The sequence below is a fragment of the Carcharhinus amblyrhynchos genome, chromosome 8 (assembly GCF_965287045.1).
Source record: "Carcharhinus amblyrhynchos chromosome 8, sCarAmb.v2.hapA, whole genome shotgun sequence".
Classification (NCBI taxonomy): domain Eukaryota; kingdom Metazoa; phylum Chordata; class Chondrichthyes; order Carcharhiniformes; family Carcharhinidae; genus Carcharhinus; species Carcharhinus amblyrhynchos.
Window position 1 is genome coordinate 126,839,254 of NC_137331.1, and position 22,323 is coordinate 126,861,576.

Sequence of the window (22,323 nt, forward strand, 5' to 3'; positions counted from 1 at the left end):
AGGCCCTTCGGCCCACGATGTTGCGCCGACCAATTAAAAAAGCAATGACCCTCTAACCTAAACCAATCCCTTTTCATCCATAAACCTATCCACAGATCTCTTAAACGCCCCCAAACTAGGCGCATCTACAACTGCAGCAGGCAGGGCATTCCAATCCCTCACCACGCTCTGGGTAAAGAACCTACCTCTGACATCCGTCCTATATCTACCACCCCTTAATTTAAAGCTATGCCCCCTCGTGCTAGCTTTTTCTATCCGAGGAAAAAGGCTATCACTGTCCACCCTATCTAAACCTCTAATCATCTTATATGTTTCAATAAGGTCCCCTCTTAGCCACCTTCTTTCTCATGAAAACAACCCCAAATCCCTCAGTCTCTCCTCATAGGACCTTCCCTCCATACCAGGCAACATCCTGGTAAACCTCCTCTTCACCCTCTCCAAAGCCTCCACATCCTTCCTATAATGTGGGGACCAGAACTGCACACAATACTCCAAGTGCGGACGCACCAGAGTTTTGTACAGTTGCAACATGACGTTGCGGCTCCTAAATTCAATCCCCCTACCAGTAAACGCCAAGACCCCGTATGCCTTCCTAACTACCTTATCTACTTGATTCCCAACTTTCAGGGATCTATGTACACATACACCCAGATCCCTCTGTTCATCAACACTATTCAGAGTCCTACCGTTAGCCCTATACCTCACACTTTTCCGCATTAAACTCCATCTGCCACCTCTCGGCCCAGCTCTGCAACTTGTCCAAGTCTCTCTGTAAACTATGACACCCCTCTTCACTATCTACCACTCCTCCGACTTTGGTGTAAGCGTCTGTTGTGATCCTCCTCATCTGAGCAGATCCTGTGTATACGGAGGGCTTGTCCATAGGGGATGGCTTCTTTAACATGTTTACGATAGAAGCTGGAGAAGTGGAGCATTGTGAGGTTATCCTTGGGCTTGTGTTACAGTGAAGTGCGGAGATGACCATCCTTGATGAAGATGCATGTGTCCAAGAATGCAGCCGATTCCGGACAGTGGTCCATGGTGAGTCTGACGGTGGGATGGAACTTGTTGATGTCGTCATGTAGTTGTTTCAGTGATTGTTTGCCATGAATCCAAAGGAAGAAAATGTCATCAATGTATCTAGTGTATAGCTTCAGTTGAAGGTCTTGTGCAGTGAAGAAGTCTTGTTTGAGCTTGTGCATGAAGATGTTGGCATATTGCGGTGCAAATTTGGTCCCCATGGCAGTTCCGTGTGTCTGGATGAAGAACTGTTGTTGAAGGTGAAGACATCATCTCTCCACTCACATTGTCTGTATCTTTAAGACTTGATTACCTGTAAAGACTCACATTCCAACCATTATCTTGTAAATTGAGTTTGTGTCTGTATATGTCCTGTTTGTGAACACAATTCCTCACTCAGCTGATGAAGGAGCCTGAGACTCCGAAAGCTAGTGCTGCCAAATAAAGCTGCTGGACTTGAACCTGATGTTGTGAGACTTCTTATTCACCAGTTCTCAATCCATGCCAATTTACTCCCCTCAATCCCATGTGGTCTTATTTTGTTTACCAACTTCCAGTGTAGGGACTTCATTGAAAGCCCTTCGAAAATCCAAACACATCCACTGGTTCTCTCTTATCCATTCGGCTTGTAACATCCTCAGAAAACTCCCAACAGATTTGTCAAACATAATTTCATAAATCAGTGTGGAAGGTGTCATTGGCATTTCTATCATTCAGTATTTACTCAGCTCACTGACTCAGTGGTTTCTGCCAGGGCCACTCAGCTTCTGACCTCATTACGGCCATGCTCAAATATGGAGAAAAGAGTCAAATGCCAGAGGTGAGGTGAGAGTGACTGCCCTTTGCATCAGTGTCACATGTTGTGGAGTGTAACGTCAAAAAGATCTGGCAATACTGGAGTCAGTGAGAATTGAGGGAAAGCTTTCCACTTGGTTGGAGTCATATCAGGCACATAGGAAGATGGTTGTGGTGGTTGGAGATCAATCATCTCAGCTTCAGGATATCTCTGCAGGAGTCCCTCAAGATAATTTCTGAGGGCCAACCATCTTCAGCTGCTTCATCAGTGACATTCCTTTCATTATAAGGTCAGGTGAGAGGATGTTCACTAATAACTGCACAGTGAACAGCAGCATTCGCAGTTCCTCAGGTACTGAAGCAGGCCATGTCTAAATGCAGAAACATCTGGACAAGATTCAGTCTTGTGCTGATATTGACAAGTAACATTCGTGTCAGGAAATGACCATCTCCAACAAGAGAGAATTGAATTGTCACCCCATGACAATGAATGACATTACCATCAGATAGTTGATCAACATTCTGGAAGTGACAGTACTGGATTAGCCATATAAACACTGTAGCTACTAGAGTAGGTCAGAGGCTGGGAATTCTGTGATGAATAACTCCCCAAAGCTTGTCCACTATCTACAAGGCACAAGTCAGGTGTGTGATGGAATAATCTCCACTGCCTGTAACAACACTCAACGAGCTCAGAAGTATTCAGGACAAAGCAGCCAACTTGATCAGTACCTCTTCCACACCGTAAACATTCACTTCCTCCATACCTGGCACAATGTGACAGCAGTGCGTACCATCTGCAAGTTGTGCTGTAGGGACTCACCAAGGCTGCTTCGACAACACCTTCCAAACCCACAACCTTGAAGGACAAGGACAGCAGATGCATGGAAACCCACCATATGGAAGTTGTCCTCCAAGCTACTTAGTGTTCTTACTTGGAAATACAGCCCGTTCCTTCAATGTCACTGGGTCAACATCCTGAAACTCCCTCACTTACTGAACTGTGGGTATACCTACACCTCAGGGACTGTAGCGGTTCAGTTAGGCAGCTCACCACCACATTGAGGGCAAATTGGGATGGGCAATAAGTGCTGGCCTAGCCTAGGCAACAGCACACACATCCTGTGAAAGAATAAATAAAGTGATGCGACTGGATTCACCAGGTTAAAACTGGGAAGTGGGAGCGGAATCGCTGGGTGAATATACAGGGGATAGACCTGCTTAAATGTGTCACTCAAAAGGTGGCAGCTCTGACAGTGCAGCATTCCCTGTTGGTTTTGCTGCTGAAATGTGGGTAGCAGCATTTGTTGCACATGCCGCACTCCATTAACACGGTCCCTTTGTACTCCCTTCCCTGAAAACTGGACCCCTACCTGGGCACTCAGGACCACTGCACCATATCCCCATCTCCTTCCCTCACTCCCTCCCCGATGTTTTAACCTCTCTCAGCATTAGTGAAATGATAATGTGGAGATGCTGACGTTGGACTGGGGTAAACACAGTAGGAAGTCTCACAACACCAGGTTAAAGTCCAACTGGTTTATCTGGTATCACGAGTTTTCGGAGCACTGCTCCTTCATCAGGTGAGTCTTTATTGAGATGAGTAAGTGAGATTAGGCATGCTTTGGAATTGGTGAACTATACAGTGGTTAGTAACACCGAGCCCCAGGTGTTAAATGTGAAGTGGAAGGGCAGAAGTTGCAGTTTAGCTGAACAGTCACATACAATCTGCTGGTGTCAGTCCCACATTGCCAAATCCCCTCATTCAGCCGATCCCCTCACTCTACCTCCAGTCAGCATCGATTCCTGTTCACCGTTGTCACAGTTCACTTGTGCAGGATTCCTCTTCAAGACGGTGTGAGCTGGCAGTGGGAGTGAAGTGGATCCATTCCACATTTTCCCTCTCTCTGTGCTGATAGATGCAGTACAAGGTACAGGCATGCAGGCACGGTGTGTGAGAACATTTCTCAACTAATCACGTCCAGGTCTGACACAGAAAGCAACTGACATGTCGCAGTTCTGAGTGCAAGCCACAACAAGAGGTTAGCAGCCAGGGGCTCACAGTAGCAATGCAGTCTGTTGTACTCAGAATTCAGTTTTGTTCACTGCTTGTTGAAATAGCTGGGACGCTGCTGAACTGAGAAGATAGACGCTTGTATGCTGCAGAATTCCGACTTGGAACCAGCATGTGGGAGACCCCTTCCAGCCGCACTTGTGTCTAGTTACTGCTTGCTCAAAACTCCCTCACATACTGCGCATGGATTGTTATTTTTTTAAAAGCTGGTTTAGCTCCAGTTCTTGAAGTGACTCAAGCAGAGTGGAATGTTTTCCTTTGGGCCGGGAGATTGCAGCACCCAATGAGACAGAGGAGAGTGAAAGTTGTTGGTGTTGCCTGACAGGCCAGTGTTCTTCCCTGAACAGTTCCCAGCTTAACGCTGCCTGTCACACGGCGGGACAGGGTGGCACAGTGTCCTGCAACTCAACAGCAGCTGAAGCAATTGCGGTCAGCAGATGGCTTTGGTCTCCGAGCTCCTGGTGAGACCAAGCTGAGCTTGGGCAGTGTGGGAGATGGTGTGACTGGCAACTCTGAGGGCACTGCCAAATAGCAAGAGATGGAGCACAGCGTACTGGAGCACAAGAGGGTATTGCAGGCAGAAGCTGATCAGTTTGTGAAGAAATGTCGCTGCTGTCACCCAGTTAGGGCCCAGGCGGAGATTGCTCAATCTGCTGCTGTGTGTGAACAGGTAACTGTCACCGGTGCCTTACAGGTTAAATTCAAGAAATTAATTGAGGGCCGGGCGGGTCGGCCCCGGAAAGAGACCAAGCCCAATGACGCCGTTGATTTCTGTGGAAACCTTTCAAATGTAATGGTCGATTCCCCACGGAACTCTCTAAGAGACAGACTGAGGCGGCCGAGGAGCATCTGTATCCCAGAGAAAAGGATTGGATTATTCCCAGAGCTGGAATCACAGTCAGTGTCAGCAACTGTGAGGAGAGGGATTGATCGGAGTCCACTGAGTAAAGGGGAACATACTCAGCAGCAAGATGAAGCAGCAGCAGTAACTGCACAACCTGGAGGGTGCGTTCTGTACCCTGGGAAGAAGGGACTACGTCGACCTCTCAGTATGAGTTTCCTTGAGATTAACAGAACTGCTTCACATGGTGGGGCTGAGGTACCAGACAATGCAGTACCTGGGTGGACTGCCAGATCCGAGAGCTCTGCCTTCCTCCAAACCGGCTATCGATGGTCTAGTCACCGATGGGTTAGCCCCGCCAGGAAAGTGGCCTGTGAGAAAGAAGCAGCAAGTGATCACAAGACTCAAAATTCCAAAATATCCCTCAAATCGCTGAGAAGAAGCCTGAGCTTTCGGATAAGGAGAGGGGCTGAGAGCAAAAAGGAGGGTGAGAGCAGCAGAGCCAGGACACACAGTGTTGGAGACTCCTTTCCATCAAGACTAAAGTCACCTGTAAGCACAAGGTTGGCTCCCTCAGAAACACCAAACCAAGATACGCCCAACTGGCATAAGCGATGTCAGAATTGCCTGGTGCATCAGCAGTCGGTTACAGACTCTTACACACCTCCTAAAGTGAGGTCAGCACACTCACCAAAAGGAAACTCGGAGGAGAGCAGCTGGTGGAAGTTTCTGACTTCTCACTTTCGCAAAAAGGATTCATGTATAGACAAAGACTCCTGGAAAACCGATGGATTGAGATCCGAGAAGCAGAACAATGGCTGGACTTCACTGATTGAGGAACAGAATATGGCCTCGTGTAGAATCCTTGAATCTTGCTCCACCACTGAGAATGTTGCAGAAAGAAGTTTTCATCAGTCTAGATGTGAAGTGTCATCACCATCATCAGAAGGTAAGCTGGGAGCGATATACAACATGGCCCATCCTCAGGATGATACAGATGTGGTGCTTATTGTGCGGAGGGTGTGGAGAGTCTGCAGAAGGATCTAGGGCTGGGCGAATGGGCCAGGAACTGGCAAATGGAATTTAATGTTGGCAAGTGTGAAGTTGTCCACTTTGGTAGGAATAATGGTAGGAAGGACTATTACTTACGTGGTGAAAAACTGCAGCATGTGACGGTGCAGAGGGACCTCGGGGTCCTTGTGCATGAGTCACAAAAACCCAGCCTGCAGGTGCAGCAGGTGGTCAGGAAGGCAAATGGGATGCTGGCCTTCATAGCGAGGGGAATTGAATATAAAAGTAGGGAGGTCTTGCTGCAACTGTACAGGGCACTGGTGAGGCCGCAGCTGGAGTGCTGTGTGCAGTTTTGGTCGCCGCACTTACGCAAGGATATTTTGGCCTTGGAGGGAGTGCAGAGGAGGTTTACTAGGCTGATACCGGAGTTGAGGGGGTTGAACTATGAGGAGAGGCTGAATAAACTAGGCTTGTACTCGTTAGAGTTTAGAAGAATGAGGGGAGATCTCATTGAGACGTATAAGATGATGAATGGGATGGATAGGATAGAGGTGGAGAGGCTCTTCCCGCTCAGAAAGGACAGTAGGGCACAGCCTCAAGATAAAGGGGGGGTGGTTTAGAACGGAGTTGAGGAGGAACTTCTTCACTCAAAGGGTGGTGAATCTCTGGAATTCTCTGCCCGTTGAAGTGGTGGAGGCTGCCTTGCTAAATATTTTTAAGACGCGAGTTGATGGGTTTTTGATAGGCAAGGGGATTAAGGGTTATGGGGAGAGGGCGGGAATGTGGAACTGAGCCACGACAGATCAGCCATGATCTTATTGAATGGCGGGGCAGGCTCAAGGGGCTAGATGGCCTACTCCTGCTCCTATTTCTTATGTTCTTATGTTCACTTTCTATCATTCTGGTGTGCTCCATGTGCCTATCCAATAACCGCTTGAAAGTTTCTAAAGTGTCCGACTCCACTCTCACAGCAGGCAGTGCGTTCCACACCCCAACCACTCTGAGTAAAGAACCTACCTCGGACATCCCTCCTATATCTCCCACCATGAACCTTATAGTTTCGCCCCCTAGTAATAGCTACATCCCTCCGAGGAAATAGTCTCTGCATGTCCACTCTATCTATCCCCCTCATCATCTTATATAAGAACATAAGAACATAAGAAATAGGAGCAGGAGTAGGCCATCTAACCCTTCGAGCCTGCCCCGCCATTCAATAAGATCATGGCTGATCTGTCGCTGCTCAGTTCCACTTTCCCGCTTTCTCCCCATAACCCTTAATCCCCTCTCTTATCAAAAACCCATCAACCCGCGTCTTAAAAATATTGAGCGAGGCAGCCTCCACCACTTCAACGGGCAGAGAATTCCAGAGATTCACCACCCTTTGAGTGAAGAAGTTCCTCCTCAACTCTGTTCTAAACCGCCCCCCTTTTATCTTGAGGCTGTGCCCCCTAGTCCTACTGTCTTTTTTGAGCGGGAAGAGTCTCTCCACCTCTATCCTATCCATCCCATTCATCATCTTATACGTCTCAATGAGATCTCCCCTCATTCTTCTAAACTCTAACGAGTACAAGCCCAGTTTATTCAGCCTCTCCTCATAGCTCAACCCCCTCAACTCCGGCATCAGCCTAGTAAACCTCCTCTGCACTCCCTCCAAGGCCAAAATATCTTTGCGCAGGTGCGGCGCCCAAAACTGCACACAGTACTCCAGCTGCGGCCTCACCAATGCCCTATACAGCTGCAGCAAGACCTCCCTACTTTTATATTCAATTCCCCTCGCTATGAAGGCCAGCATCCCATTCGCCTTCCTGACCACCTGCTGCACCTGCAGGCTGGGTTTTTGCGACTCATGCACAAGGACCCCGAGGTCCTTCTGCACTGTCGCCTGCTGCAGTTTTTCGCCCCGTAAGTAATAGTCCTTCCTACCATTCTTCCTACCAAAGTGGACCACCTCACACTTGCCTCTATTAAGTAGATTTAAGATGAGATGTGAAGGCTCAATTAGGGCGCTTGAGAGTTACAAATTAGCCAGGAAAGACTTAAAGAGAGAGCTAAGAAGAGCCAGGAAGGGACATGAGAAGTCTTTGGCAGGTAGGATCAAGGAAAACCCTAAAGCTTTCTATAGGTATGTCAGGAATAAAACAATGACTAGGATAAGATTAGGGCCAGTCAAGGACAATAGTGGGAAGTCGTGCGTGGAGTCTGAAGAGATAGAAGAGGTACTAAGTGAATATTTTTCGTCAGTATTCACACAGGAAAAGACAATGTTGTCGAGGAGAATACTGAGATACAGGCTGTTAGACTGGACAGGATTGAGGTTCAAAAGGAGGAGGTGTTAGCAATTTTGGAAAGTATGAAAATAGATAAGTCCCCTGGGCCAGATGGGATTTATCCTAGGATTTTCAGGGAGGCTAGAGGGGAGACTGCAGAGCCTTTGGCTTTGATCTTTAGGTTGTCATTGTCTACAGAAATAGTGCCAGAAGACTGGAGGATAGCAAATATTGGCGGGGCAGGCTCGAAGGGCTAGATGGTCTACTCCTGCTCCTATTTATTTCTTATGTTTAGAAGGTGAGCAGAAATAACCCTGGTAATTATAGACCAGTGAGCCTTCTGCTGTGAGCAAAGTTTTGGAAAGGATCATGAGAGATAGGATTTATAATCATCAAGAAAGGAATAATTTGATTAGGAAGAGTCAACATGGTTTTGTGAAGGGTAGGTTGTGCCTCACAAACCTTATTGAGTTCTTTGAGAAGGTGACCAAAGAGGTCGATAAGGGTAAAGCAGTTAGTGTGGTGTACATGGATTTCAGTAAAGTGTTTGATAAGGTTCCCCATGGTAAGCTATTTCAGTAGTAAATTTGCAGATGACAGTAAAGTCGGTGGAGTTGTGGACAGGGCGGAAGGATGTTGCAAGTTACAGAGGGACATAGATAAGCTGCAGAGCTGGGCTGAGAGCTGGCAAATGGAGTTTAATGCAGAAAAGTGTAAAGTGATTCACTTTGGAAGAAGTAACAGGAATACAGAGTACTGGGCTAATTGTAAGTTACTTGGTAGTGTGGATGAGCAGAGAGATCTCGGTGTCCATGGGCATAGATCCCTGAAAGCTGATGGTATTGTGGATGGTCTGGAGGGATGTCAGAAGTTGCAGCGAGACATTGATAGGATGCAAGACTAGACAGAGAAGTGGCAAGTGAACTTCAACCCCGATAAGTGTGTGGTGATTCATTTTGGCAGGTCAGATAGGATGACAGATTATAATATTAGGGGTAAGACTCTTGGCAGTGTGGAGGATCAGAAGGATCTTGGGGTCGGGGTTCATAGGACGCTCAAAGCGGCTTGGCAGGTAGAGGATGTGGTTAAGAAGGTTTATGGTATACTGGAATTCATCAATCGAGGAATTGAGTTTAGGAGTCGGGAGATAATGCTGCAGCTTTATAAGGCCCTGGTCAGACCCACTTGGAGTACTGTGCTCAGTTCTGGTTGCCTCATTACAGGAAGGATATGGAAGCCATAGAAAGGGTGCAGAGGAGATTTACAAGGATGTTGCCTGGATTGGGTGGCACGCCTTATGAGGATAGGTTGAGAGAGCTTGATCTTTTCTCAGAGAGACGAAGGATGAGGGGTGACCTTATAGAGGTGTATAAGATGATGAGAGGTATTGATCGAGTAGATTCTCAGGGGCTTTTCCCCGGGGCTGAATTAGCTGCCACAAGAGGACACAGGTGCTGGGGAATAGGTATAGAGGAGATGTCAAGGATAAGTTTTTCACTCAGAGAGTGGTGGGGGCATGGAATCGACTGCTGGCAGTGGTGGTGGAGGCTGATTCAATAGGGTCTTTTAAGAGACTTTTGGATAAGTACATGGGACTTAGTAAGATAAAGGGTTATAAGTATGCCTAGTAGGTAGGGACATGTTTGTGGGCTGAAGGGCCTGTATTGTGCTGTAGTTTTTCTGTTTTTTATATTTTTCTCCTCATAGTCAACACTCTTCACACTAGGCAACATCCTGGTGAACATTCTTTGTACTCTCTCTCAAAGCTTCCACCGTCTGGCAGTGGGGCAACCAGAACTGCATACAATACCCAAATGTGGCTGAGCATAATTTTTAACAAAAATCAAACGTGATACAGTGTAAACCGAAACAGCTAGCTCTCTCTGATGTTCCAAGTCTCACACCACCCCACAATCATACACCCTTTTCTAGACTTGGCACAGAAAGTGAGTATGCTCACATGATGCTGAGTTTTCAGCTTCTTAACTCCTGCTGTGAATTGGTCCTTTGGATGCTGGATTAAACCTCTGAGGCTTCCCAGCCCTGGAACTTCCAGCATGACCCTAGAGAAAGAGAGAGAAAGACACTGCTTGCCTCCACCAGCTTCTAACAACTCACCATTTGCAGGATTTCCAACTCTAGTGAGAGGGGAAAACAAGAGACTGCTTTCAGTTTCAAGTCCAAACAGCATCTAATAGACAACAGAATTTGCAATTCCAGCGAGAGTGGGAAGTACTGTTGCTGCTTTCTGCCTCAATTTACTACCAAAAAGTGAAACTAAGAACTTGAACTTTTCTGTGGGGAAAAAAAACTATCCCCAGGCATCAGCTGACCTGTCAATCATGCTCCACCCAGCAATTCCATAAGGATCATAAAATCCCAGGACACTGCATTAGACCAGATTAAAACTAAACATGTTGTTACTGTTTCAGTGACAATTAGACTACTCTGGTTACAGACAAAACAGTGCCATTAAAATGCTTGGACCTGCATGAAAAACCTTCAGAGAAACATGATTAAAATACATTTATTAAAGCACAATATCGTCACAAAAAGACATTCTCTCTTCCACCACCTTCCGTTGGGAAAAAGATACAAAAGTCTGAGGTCACATACCGACCGACTCAAAAACAGCTTCTTCCCTGCTGCTGTCAGACTTTTGAATGGACTTACCTTTTATTAAGTTGATCTTTCTCTACACCCTAGCTATGACTGTAACACTACATTCTGCACCCTCTCCTTTCCTTCTTTATGAACAGTATGCTTTGTCTGTACAGCATGCAAGAAATAATACTTTTCACTGTATACTAATAAACGTGACAATAAATCAAATCAATAGAAGCTGCTACAGAGACTGTGGATGCATTGTTGCAATTTTCCAAAAATCCTTGGATTCTGGACAAGTACTGGAGGATTGGAAAACTGTCAGTGTGAGACCCCTATTCCAAAAGGGAGAGAGGCAAAAAGTTGGTAACTACAGGCCAATTAGCCAAACATCTATTGCTGGAAAAATGTTGGAATCAATTATTAAGGGAGTGATAGCAGCAGATTTGAATCTATAATCTAGTCTTGTCAGCATGGTTTCAGGAAAGGGAATGGCAGAATGGTGTTGTCACTGGCCTAGTGATCCAGAGACCCAGAGTTCTGGGGACCCAAGTTCAAATCTTACCTTGGCAGATGGTGAAATTTGAATTCCATGTAAGTCTGGAATTTTAAAAAGCCTGATGATGGCTATGAAACCATTGTTGCTTGTCCTAAAACCCATCTGGTTTAATGATGTTCTTTAGGGAAAGAAACCTGTTGTCCTTATCATGGTCTTGGCCTACATGTAACTCCAGATCCACAGCAATGTGGTTGACTGTTAAATGCCTTCAGCAATAGGCAATAAATGTTGGCCCAACCAGCAATGCCCACATCCCATGAACAAATAAAAAACTTGTGCCTGAATATTAAGAGTTTTTTGAGCAAGTCTCAATCAAAGTTGACAGAGGGGAACCAGTGATGTTGTAGTCAGACTTCCAGAAGTCATTTGACAAGGTACCTCACAAAACATTAAATCAAAAGATAAAAGTCCAAAGTATTGGAGGTGATTTATTGGCATGGTTAGAGAATTGGCGAATGGGCAGGAGAAGGTGAGGATAAGGGGTTCTTTTTTTAAATTGGCCACCTGCAACCAGTGGTGTTCCATAGGGAACAGTGCTGGGACCTCAACTGTTTACAATATATATTAATGACTTGGAGGAAAGAAGCAAATGTACTGTAGTAGCACAAAGACAGGTTGGAAAGGCGAGTTGCGAGAGGGATTCAAACAACTTTGAAAGCGATATTGATAAGTTAACTGGGCAGAGTCCTTGTGTATATTTAAGACTGTGATAGATACTTTTGATCAGTAAGGGAATCAAGAGTTACTGGGAAAGGGCAGAAAGTGGACATGTGCAATGTCCTACAATCAATGATCCTATTGAATGGTGGACCAGGCTCAAGGGGCCGAATGGCCTATTCCTGTTCTTATTTCTGATGGTCTTGGCCAGATTTCCTCCCTAAAGCACACTAGTGAAGCAGGTGGGCTTTTAACGGCAATTGATTTTTTTTTAGACTTTACGTTTATTTTGTTGAAATCAAATTTCACCATCTGCCGAACATGGGTCTCTGTATTTCACCCTGGTTCTCTGGAATATTAATCCAGTACCACTACACCACTGCCTCCCCCTGATCTTTGCAAATCCTGCTTTTGTTTATGTCTGACACCATTTTGAAGGTGTTATTTGGATCTGAGAGAGTATTTTTGTGATGGGAAGTGTGACTATAAAAAGCTCTGGAGTGTTAAAGTTGGTGTTGGGTTCTGATTCAGGTTCTCCCGGGGAGCGCTGAGCGGGTGAGAATTGTAAAGTGTGTTCTTCAGTCTGCCCTTAAATTCGAGCAAGTGACCTTGCTGCCCCTTTGTCCCTGTGTGGAATGCTAACAGCGGTGTTGAAAAAACGACCACAATTTAACTGACTGCCTGCTCTGCTGTGTGACAACACAGCCAGTTCCATCTCGATCTCTGATGAATCATTAACGTATTCGACTGAAAACCTTTACACTTGGCTAACTCATGTACAGTGGTAAGAGAAGCTGTATCTTCCATACCACACTGGTTTGAGCACTACCTCAGCACTGACCCTCCGACGGTGCGGCACTACCTCAGTACTGACCCTCTGACAGTGCGGCACTCCCTCAGTACTGACCCTCTGACAGTGCAGCACTCCCTCAGTACTGGCAGCGCGGTGACACAATGATTAACACTGCTGCCTCACAGTGCCAAGGACCGGGGTTTGATTCTAATACTTGGGTGACTGTGTGGAGTTTACACATTCTCCCTGTGTCTGCTTGGGTTAGGTGGATTGGCCATGATAAATCACCCTTAGCATCCCAAGATGTGTAGGTTATGGAGATTAGCAGGATAAATGGCTGGGGTTATGGGGATAGGGCTTGGGGTCAAATGCTCTGTTAGAAAGCTGTTGCAGATCTGACGGGCTGAATGGCTTCCTTCTACGCTGTAGGGACCCACTGAGAGTGAATGGGATCCCCTGACACTGTGGTGCTTCCTCAGTACTGACCCTCTTGACACTTCTACACACTCTGAGAATGACATCAGGAATGCCTCCTGGAACCCAAAACTCACCTAAATCATCTTCTGATTCAGAGAGAAGCTACAGATCCACAGCTGAGAAATAAAAGTATTTCAGAGATAATGACACAACAGAATGGTCACCGAGACCTGGGGTCACACACACTTTAAGAGTAACAAAAGGCCTTGTGTTTAATTTGCATTGGCTGTAATTCACTAATTGAGGTAGTTCCTTGCTATAAATTTAGTGTGATTATTATCACACTTCCTGAGCGTCAGTCAGTACCCGGTTAGGGGTGCCTCGTTGACGTGGTATTTGACACGGATCATTACACAAACTGCATCTGCTGTGACAACTGAGTGTTGTGATGCTGTTGGGACTGATGTGGTGTGGGGGCGAGGTGGCGCTGGGGTGGGGTGGGGTGGCACTTGGGGTGAGGTGGCTGTGGGAGTGGGAATGTTGGAAGTGCTGGGAATAATTTTCACAGCGCATATTTATAAAGTACTAGAGCCAGAAACATAGAAAGTAGGAAAAGGAGGAGGCCATTTGGCTCTTCGAGCCTGCTCCGCCATTCTTTATGATCATGGCTGATCATCAAATTCAATATCCTGATCCGTCCCTTGCCCCCCATATCGTAGTTACTTTTGTACGGGAAAGGTCAGGTCTCCCCAACTTGATTGAGTTTTTTTGGAGAGGTGTCAAAGATAATTGACGAGGGAAGGGCTGTGGATGTGATTTATATGGACTTCAGTAAGGCATTTGACAAGGTCCCACGTGGCAGACTGTTACAAAAACTAAAATCAGATGGGATTCAGGGTGGGCTGGCTAGATGGATACAGAACTGGCTTGGTTATAGAAGACGGTGAGTAGTGGTGGAAGGATGTTTTTCAGAATGGAGATCTGTAGCTAGTGGCATTCTGCAGGGATTAGTGCTGGGATCTCTGTTGTTCATAGTACATATAAATGATCTGGAGGAAAATGTTGGGGGGGGGGAGGAGTGGGGGGAGGGGGGTTTATTAGTAAGTTTGCAGATGACATGAAGATTGGTCATCTGATAGTGCCGGGGATTGTCAGAGGGTACAACAGAATAGAGATAGATTGGAGACTGGGGCACAGAAATGGCAGATGGAGTTTAATCCGGACAAATGTGAGGTGATGCATTTTGGAGGATCAAATTTAGGTGTGAATTATACTGTAAATGGCAGAACCCTTTGGAACATTAACATACAGAGGGATCTGGGTGTGCAGGTCCACAGTTCCCTAAAAGTGGCAACACAGGTGGCCAAGTTGATTAAGAAGGTGATTAGACAAGGGCCGTGGGTGGAGAGGGGGACTGGTGGTGTTGAGATGGCGGTGCGGGCTCGTTGGGCCGAAGGGCCTGTTTCCCGGGCTGTTTTTGTTCTTTGTTCTTTGTTCTCTTTGTTCTAAGAAGGCATACGGCATGCTTACCTTCATTGGTCAGGGCATTGAGTACAGGAATTGGGAAATCATGTTGCAGCTGTATAAAACCTTGAGTAGGCTGCATTTGGAGTGTGTGCAGTTCTGGTTGGTTCACCAGCAGAAGGGCGTGGAAGCTTTGGAGAGAGTGCAAAGAAGGTTCACCAGGATGTTACCTGGTCTTGAGAGCGTTGGCTATGAGGAGAGGTTGAATAAACTAGGATTGTTTTCACTGGAAAGACGGAGGCTGAGGGGAGACGTGATAAAGGTCTACAGAATTGAGAGGCACAGACAGGGTGGATAGTCAGAGGCTTTTATCCAGGGTGGAAGGGTCAGTTACAAGGGGGCATAGGTTCAAGGTGAGAAGAGGAAAATTTAGGAGAGATGTATGGGGAAAGTTTTCTAAACAGAGTGTGGTGGGTGCCTAACAAGGCCTGTTCCTGTGCTGTACTTTTCATTGTTCATTGCTTTTTGATTTGATTTGATTTATTATTGTCACATGTATTAGTATACAATGAAAAGTATTGTTTCTTGCTCGCTATACAGACAAAGCATACTGCTCATAGAGAAGGAATTGAGAGAGTGCAGAATGTAGTGTTAGAGTCACCATTAGGGTGTAGAGAAAGATCAACTTAATGAGGGGTAGGCCCATTCAAAAGTCTGACAGCAGCAGGGAAGAAGCTGTTCTTGAGTCGGTCGGTACGTGACCTCAGACTTCTGTATTTTTTTTCTGATGGAAGAAGGTGGAAGAGAGAATGTCCGGAGCGTGGGGTCCTTAATTATGCTGACTGCTTTGCCAAGGCAGTGGGAAGTGTAGACAGAGTCAATGGATGGGAGGCTGGTTTGTGTGATAGACTGAGCTACATTTGCTACATTGGGCTAAATTTGCTCTTTGTACTCTTGGGCTCTTCTTCCCTGAACCTTGATACAATTGAATATACTCCTTACAAACTATAAATGATAACATTTGTAAATACTTAACTGACCATAACCACTATTCATCAGTCAGCTCTCTCTTCCACTGCCGCAAGCAAGACCACTCCCTGAGGATTTAAGAAATTAGAAGGCAAAGCAAAAAAAAAGCACCAAGGTTCTGCCTGAACTGTCTTGGTTGCAACTGGAGGATTGTGTCCAGTTCTGAGAACCATACTTTTGAAAGGATGTGAAGGCATTAGAGAGAGTGCAGAAACGATTCACCAGAATGTTTCAATGGATGAGGAATGTCAGTTCTGAAGGCAGATTGGAGATGTTGGCACTCTTTTCCTTGGAGAAAGGAAGGTTAAGAGGAGATTTGACGGAAGTTTTCAGAATCAGAAAGGGACTGGACAAAGTAGATAGGGAGAAAGATTCCTACTCCTGAATGGACTGAGAATGCGAGGACACAGGTTTGAAGTATTTGGCAAGAGAAGCAAAAGCAACATGAGGAAAAGCTTTTTCACACTGCAATTGATGAATGTCTGGAATGCACTGCCTGAGAGTGTGGTGGAGGCAGGTTCCATCAAAACACTGAAGAAGCAATTAGAATGTTATCCGAGAACATAGAACACTACAGCACAAACAGGCCCTTCGGCCCACAAGTTGCGCTGATCATATCCCTACCTACCAGGCCTATCTATAACCCTCAATTCCATTAAATCCCATATACTCATCCAGAAGTCTCTTAAAAGACCCCAACGAGTTTGCCTGTACCACCACTGACGGCAGCCGATTCCACTCACTCACCACCTTCTGAGTGAAAAACTTACCCCTGACATCTCCTCTGTACCTACTCCCCAGCACCTTAAACCTGTGTCCTCTCGTAATGACCATTTCAGCCCTGGGAAATAGCCTCTGAGAATCCGCCCTATGTATACCTCTCAGCATCTTATAAATCTCTATCAGGTCGCCTCTCATCCTTCGTCTCTCCAGAGAGAAGAGACCTAGCTCCCTCAACCTATCCTCATAAGGCGTGCCCCCCAATCCAGGCAACATCCTTGTAAATCTCCTCTGCACCCTTTCAATAGCTTCCACATCCTCCTTGTAGTGAGGCAACCAGAACAGCACACAGTACTCCAAGTGGGGTCTGACAAGGGTCTTATAAAGTTGCAGCATTACCTTCCGACTCCTAAACTCAATCCCTCGATTAATGAAGGCCAGTACACCATACGCCTTCTTAACCACATCCTCCACCTGTGAGTGACCACATCCTCCACCTTGGTGCTGGAGGACAGTTAACAATGCACTGTTATTTAAGTAGGCAGGAAAGATCGACCCAGTAATTATAGGTCTGTCATCCTAACCTCAGTGGTGGGAAAATTACATTCTGAGAAACAGTATAAATTGTCATTTGGAGAGGCAGGGATTGATCAAGGACAGTCAGTATGGGTTTGTTAAGGGAAAGTCGTATCTGATGAATTTAATTACGTTTTGAAGGTGGTAAGGAACGTTGATGAGGGTTGGGCATTTGATGTCGTTTGATGGATTTTAAGAAAATTTTGACAATATCAGACTGGACAGAAAATGAAAAGTTCATGGGATCCGAGGCAAAGAAGCAAACCGGATCCAAAATGAGCTGAGTGACAGGAAGGGTTCTGGTGGAAGGGTGTTTTTGTGACAGGCAGGCTGTCCCCAGTCGAATTTCACAGGCTTTGGTACTGGCTCCCTTGCTGTCATTTGTACATAGCAAAGATTCAGATTTGTATGCGAGGGGTGTGAGTGTGAAGTTTGCAGATGATCTGGTCATTGGCCACATCATAGAATCATAGAACCCTACAGTGCAGAAACAGGCCCTTCGGCCCATCGAGTCTGCACCGACCACAATCCCACCCAGGCCCTGTCCCCATATCCCTACACATTTACCTGCTAATCCCTCTAACCTACACATCCCAGGACACTAAAGGGCAAGTTCAGCACAGCCAATCAACCTAACCTGCACATCTTTGGATTGTGGGAGGAAACCGGAGCACCCGGAGGAAACCCACGCAGACACGAGGAGAACATGCAAACTCCACACAGACAGTGACCCAAGCCGCGATTCAAACGCAGGTCCCTGGAGCTGTGAAGCAGCAGTGCTAATCACTGTGCTACTGTGCCGCCCACATGTCTGATGGTGAGCAAGGATGCTGTACACTGCAGGGATATATCAATGGAGTGTGAGGCAGTGTGTTTGTGGAAGGCAAACATACCACTTACATAATAAATGGGAAGGTCCTGTGAAGTGTAGAGGAACACGAGGGATCTTGGAGTGAATGTTTACAGATAATGATTCCATGCAAGACTTCTTGAGAAGGTGAGAGGGCATGGGATCCAAGGGGCTTTGGCCTCGTGGATCCAGAACTGGCTTGCCTGCAGAAGGCAGAGAGTGGTTGTGGATGGGTCTTTTTCTGCATGGAGGTCAGTCACCAGTGGAGTGCCCCAGGGATCTGTTCTAGGACCCTTGCTGTTTGTCATTTTCATAAATGACCTAGATGAGAAAGTGGAGGGATGGGTTAGTAAGTTCGCCGATGACACGAAGATCGGTGGTGTTGTTGATGGTCTGGAAGAATGCCAGAAGTTGCAGCAGGACGTAAATAGGATGCAGGACTGGGTGGAGAAGTGACAGATGGACTTCAACGCGGATAAATGTGTAGTCATCCATTTTGGCAGGGCCAATGGGATGAACGAGTACACTATCAAGGGCAGGAGTCTTAGCAGTGTTGAAGAGCAGAAGGATCTTGGGGTCCAGGTCCACAGGACTCTTAAATCGGCCTCGCAGGTGGAGGATGTGGTCAAGAAGGCGTATGGTGTACTGGCCTTCATTGATCGAGGGATTGAGTTTAGGAATCGGGAGGTAATGCTGCAACTTTATAAGACCCTTGTCAGACCTCATTTGGAGTACTGTGTGCAGTTCTGGTCGCCTCACTATAGGAAGGATGTAGAAGCTATTGAAAGGGTACAGAGGAGATTTACAAGGATGTTGCCTGGATTGGGAGGCATGCCTTATGAAGATAGGTTGAGGGAGCTGGGACTCTTCTCCCTGGAGAGACGAAGGTTGAGAGGTGACCTGATAGAGGTTTACAAAATGTTGAGAGGAATAGATAGGGTGGATTCTCAGAGGCTATTTCCCCGGGTTGAAATGGTCGCTATGAGAGGACACAGATTTAAGGTGCAGGGAGGCAAGTACAGAAGTGATGTTAGGGGTAAGTTTTTCACTCAGAGGGTGGTGAGTGAATGGAATCGGCTGCCGTCAGTGGTGGTGGAGGCGAACTCGCTGGGGTGTTTTAAAAGACTTCTGGATGAGTATATGGGGTTTAATGGGATTGGGGGTTATAGATAGGTCTATAGATTGGTAAGTGTTAATGTGATCGGCGCAACTCGTGGGCCGAAGGGCCTGTTTGTGCTGTAGTGTTCTATGTTCTATAATGAGGTCAGGAGACATAGGGATACGTTCCTCAGCCAATAGCTGAGATCGACTATAAGAACCAGGCGGTTCTGTGAGAATTGCCACCAAAATCTTGCTGCTGTTATGCTGGGGGTATCTTGTGACCCAGGCGATGGTTCCCCCCTGCCCCCATCTAGCCCCTTCATTATCTTGTACGTCCCTATAAGATCCCCCCTCAGCCTTCTAAACTCTAACGAATACAGGCCCAATCTACTCAATCTCTCCTCATAAGCTAACCCCCTCATCTCCGGTATCAGCGGGTGAACCTTCTCTGTACTCCCTCCAAGGCCAGTATATCCTTTCACAAATAAGGCGACCAAAATTGCACACAGTACTACAGCTGCAGCCTCACCAGTGCCCTGTACAGTTGCAGCAAGACCTCCCTGTTTTTATATTCTATCCCCCTCGCTATAAAGGCCAACATTCCATTCGCCTTCCTGACCACCTGCTGCACCTGCAGACTGGGTTTTTGCGACTCGTGCACAAGGACCCCCAGGTCCCTTTGCACCGTAGCATGCTGCAGCTTTTCGCCCTTTAAATAATAATCCCTCCTACTATTACTTCTTCCAAAGTGGATAACCTCACACTTAACATTATACTCCATCTGCCAGGTCCTCGCCCACTCACTCAGCCCATAAGAACATAAGAAATAGGAGCAGGAGTAGGCCATCTGGCCCTTCGAGCCTGCCCCGCCATTCAATAAGATCATGGCTGATCTGTCGTGGCTCAGTTCCACTTTCCGGCCCTCTCCCCATAACCCTTAATCCCCTCTCTTATCAAAAACCCATCAACCCGCTTCTTGAAAATATTTAGCGAGGCAGCCTCCACCACTTCAATGGGTAGAGAATTCCAGAGATTCACCACCCTTTGAGTGAAGAAGTTCCTCCTCAACTCCGTTCTAAACCGCCCCCACTTTATCTTGAGGCTGTGCCCCCTAGTCCTACTGTCTTTTTTCAGTGGGAAGAGTCTCTCCACCTCTATCCTATCCATCCCATTCATCATCTTATACGTCTCAATGAGATCTCCCCTCATTCTTCTAAACTCCAACGAGTACAAGCCTAGTTTATTCACCCTCTCCTCATAGCTCAATCCCCTCAACTCCGGTATCAGCCTAGTAAACCTCCTCTGCACTCCCTCCAAGGCCAAAATATCTTTGTGCAGGTGCGGCGCCCAAAACTGCACACAGTACTCCAGCTGCGGCCTCACCAATGCCCTATACAGCTGCAGCAAGACCTCCCTACTTTTATATTCAATCCAGATCTCTCTGCAGACTTTCCACACCCTCCACGCAATTTGCTTTTCCACTCATCTTAGTGCCATCAGCAAATTTTGTTACCCTGCACTCAGCCCCCTCCTCCAGGTCGTCTATGTTTATGGTAAACAGTTGAGGCCCCAGCACCGATCCCTGCGGCACTCCACTAGTCACCATCTGCCAACCAGAAAAGCACCCATTGATTCCAACTCTCTGCTTCCTGTTAGATAACCAATCCTCAATCCACGCTGACACTTTATCCCCAACTCCGTGCACCCTAACCTTCTGCAGCAATCTTTTGTGAGGCACCTTGGCAAAAGCCTTCTGGAAATCTAAAAACACCACATCCACCGGTTCTCCTCTGTCAACCGCACTAGTCACATCCTCATAGAAATCCAATAAATTTGTTAAACACGACTTCCGCTTCATGAATCCATGCTGCGTCTGCTTGATCAAACCATTCTTTTCCAGGTGTCCCGCTATTTCTTCTTTAATGATGGATTCTAGCATTTTCCCAACGATGGACGTTAAGCTAACCGGCCTGTAGTTACCCGCCTTTTGTCTACTACCTTTTTTTTCCATTAGCTATTTCCATTAGCAGAGAGGTCAGAGGGACAGATCATAGAACCCTACAGTGCAGAAAGAGGCCCTTCGGCCCATCGAGCCTGCACTGAACACAATCCCACCCAGGCCCTACCCCCATATCCCTACATATTATACCCACTCATCCCTCTAATCTGTGCATCCCTAGACACTAAGGAGCAATTTCTTAGCATGGTCAATCAACCTAACCCGCACATCTTTGGACTGTGGGAGGAAACCGGAGTACCCGGAGGAAACCCATGCAGACACGAGGAGAATGTGCAAACTCCACACAGACAGTGATCCAAGCTGAGAATCGAACCCGGGATCCTGGAGCTGTGAAGCAGCAGTGCTAACCACTGTGCTACCATGCCGACAGATATTTCAAGTAATGAACAGAAGGATTAAAGGGGAGTTGAGTAATATTTTCATTCAGAGGGTGATGGGGTTAGGAACCCACTGTCAGGGAGGATATTGGAGGCAGAAACCTTGATCACATTTGAAAAGAACCCCTCAACTTGTCCATGAGGTACAAGGTTACGGACCGAGAGCTGGAAGGTGGCATCTGATTGGTTCGTTCTTTTGTTCCTCCAACCTGGATGTAGTGGGCCGAATGGCCTCCTCCTGTGCTACAACTCTTTCTGTCAGCATAAGAATAGACCAATCAAGCCTCTTGGATTCTCAGAGATAATATTGGTTATGTTGTCTGTGGCACAAGTTAATGTGAATCATACAGGTTTGAGGGAGCGGTAAATCTCTTCCCAATGCAGCAAAGCACGTACCAAATTTCAATTAGTTGTGCCTAGTCTGTTTAATGGGATTGGATTAATTGCAGTACATTTAATTCTTTCCCAAGTTAGTAGCAATAAAGAGAATGGAGTATATCCTAAGCTCTTCAAGCGTTGATAAACAGTGTTAGGATAGCAGTAACAATCATAAAACCCTTGTCCCCACCTGGCACTCTCACTGCCGATGATTTGTCACACTGCTTATCTGGCATCCAAAGGATAAATAATAAGTTCCTCCAACTAGACATTGAGAAGTCTGAGGACATTGCCTTTGGTCTCTATCCACTGACTCCATCCCTCTCCCTGACCATGCAGATTGAACCAACTCTGACATTTACTGACTCTGAGCTGAGCTCCATCAGGGGAAACTTCCATCCTTGGAACATCACCTGGCTTCCTTCCAGCCACAACTCCACTGCACCCCTCATCTGCACCTTCTTACCTCTGTGATGTGGAGAAGCTGGTGTTGGACTGGGGTGGAGAAGATGAGAGCTCACACGCCACCAGATTCTAGTCCAACGGTTTAGTTGAAAGCACAAGCTTTTGGAGCACTGCTTCTTCGTCAGGGGAAGTCAGTGCTCTGAAAGCGTGTGATTTCAAATAAACCTGTTACATTTTGGACCAGAACCTAGTGGCGTGTGACCTTCCATCTTACTTCTAGATTTGACAAATTCAACACACTCCTGACTGGCCTCGAAACTTCTGCTGCTTTTACCTGAATTTGCACCAACTCCCAGTCGTTAATC

The 22,323-nt window shown here is 46.6% G+C and overlaps 1 protein-coding gene across 5 annotated transcripts in view; it reads left to right on the top strand.

Annotated features, from left to right (window-relative positions):
- agap3 (ArfGAP with GTPase domain, ankyrin repeat and PH domain 3) overlaps positions 1 to 22,323 on the top strand; it is a 715,466-nt gene that overhangs the window by 337,982 nt on the left and 355,161 nt on the right. For 4 of the 5 annotated variants that reach the window (XM_080194794.1, XM_080194797.1, XM_080194799.1 and 1 more), the window contains exon 1: positions 3,348 to 5,679. The exons of the other annotated variant lie outside the window; for it this stretch is intronic. In XM_080194794.1, coding sequence (XP_080050920.1) covers positions 4,428 to 5,679 — 1,252 coding nt within the window. In that variant the 5' untranslated portion in view covers positions 3,348 to 4,427. Of the gene's footprint in view, positions 1 to 3,347; positions 5,680 to 22,323 lie in introns of those variants that run through there. 5 annotated transcript variants of the gene reach the window in all.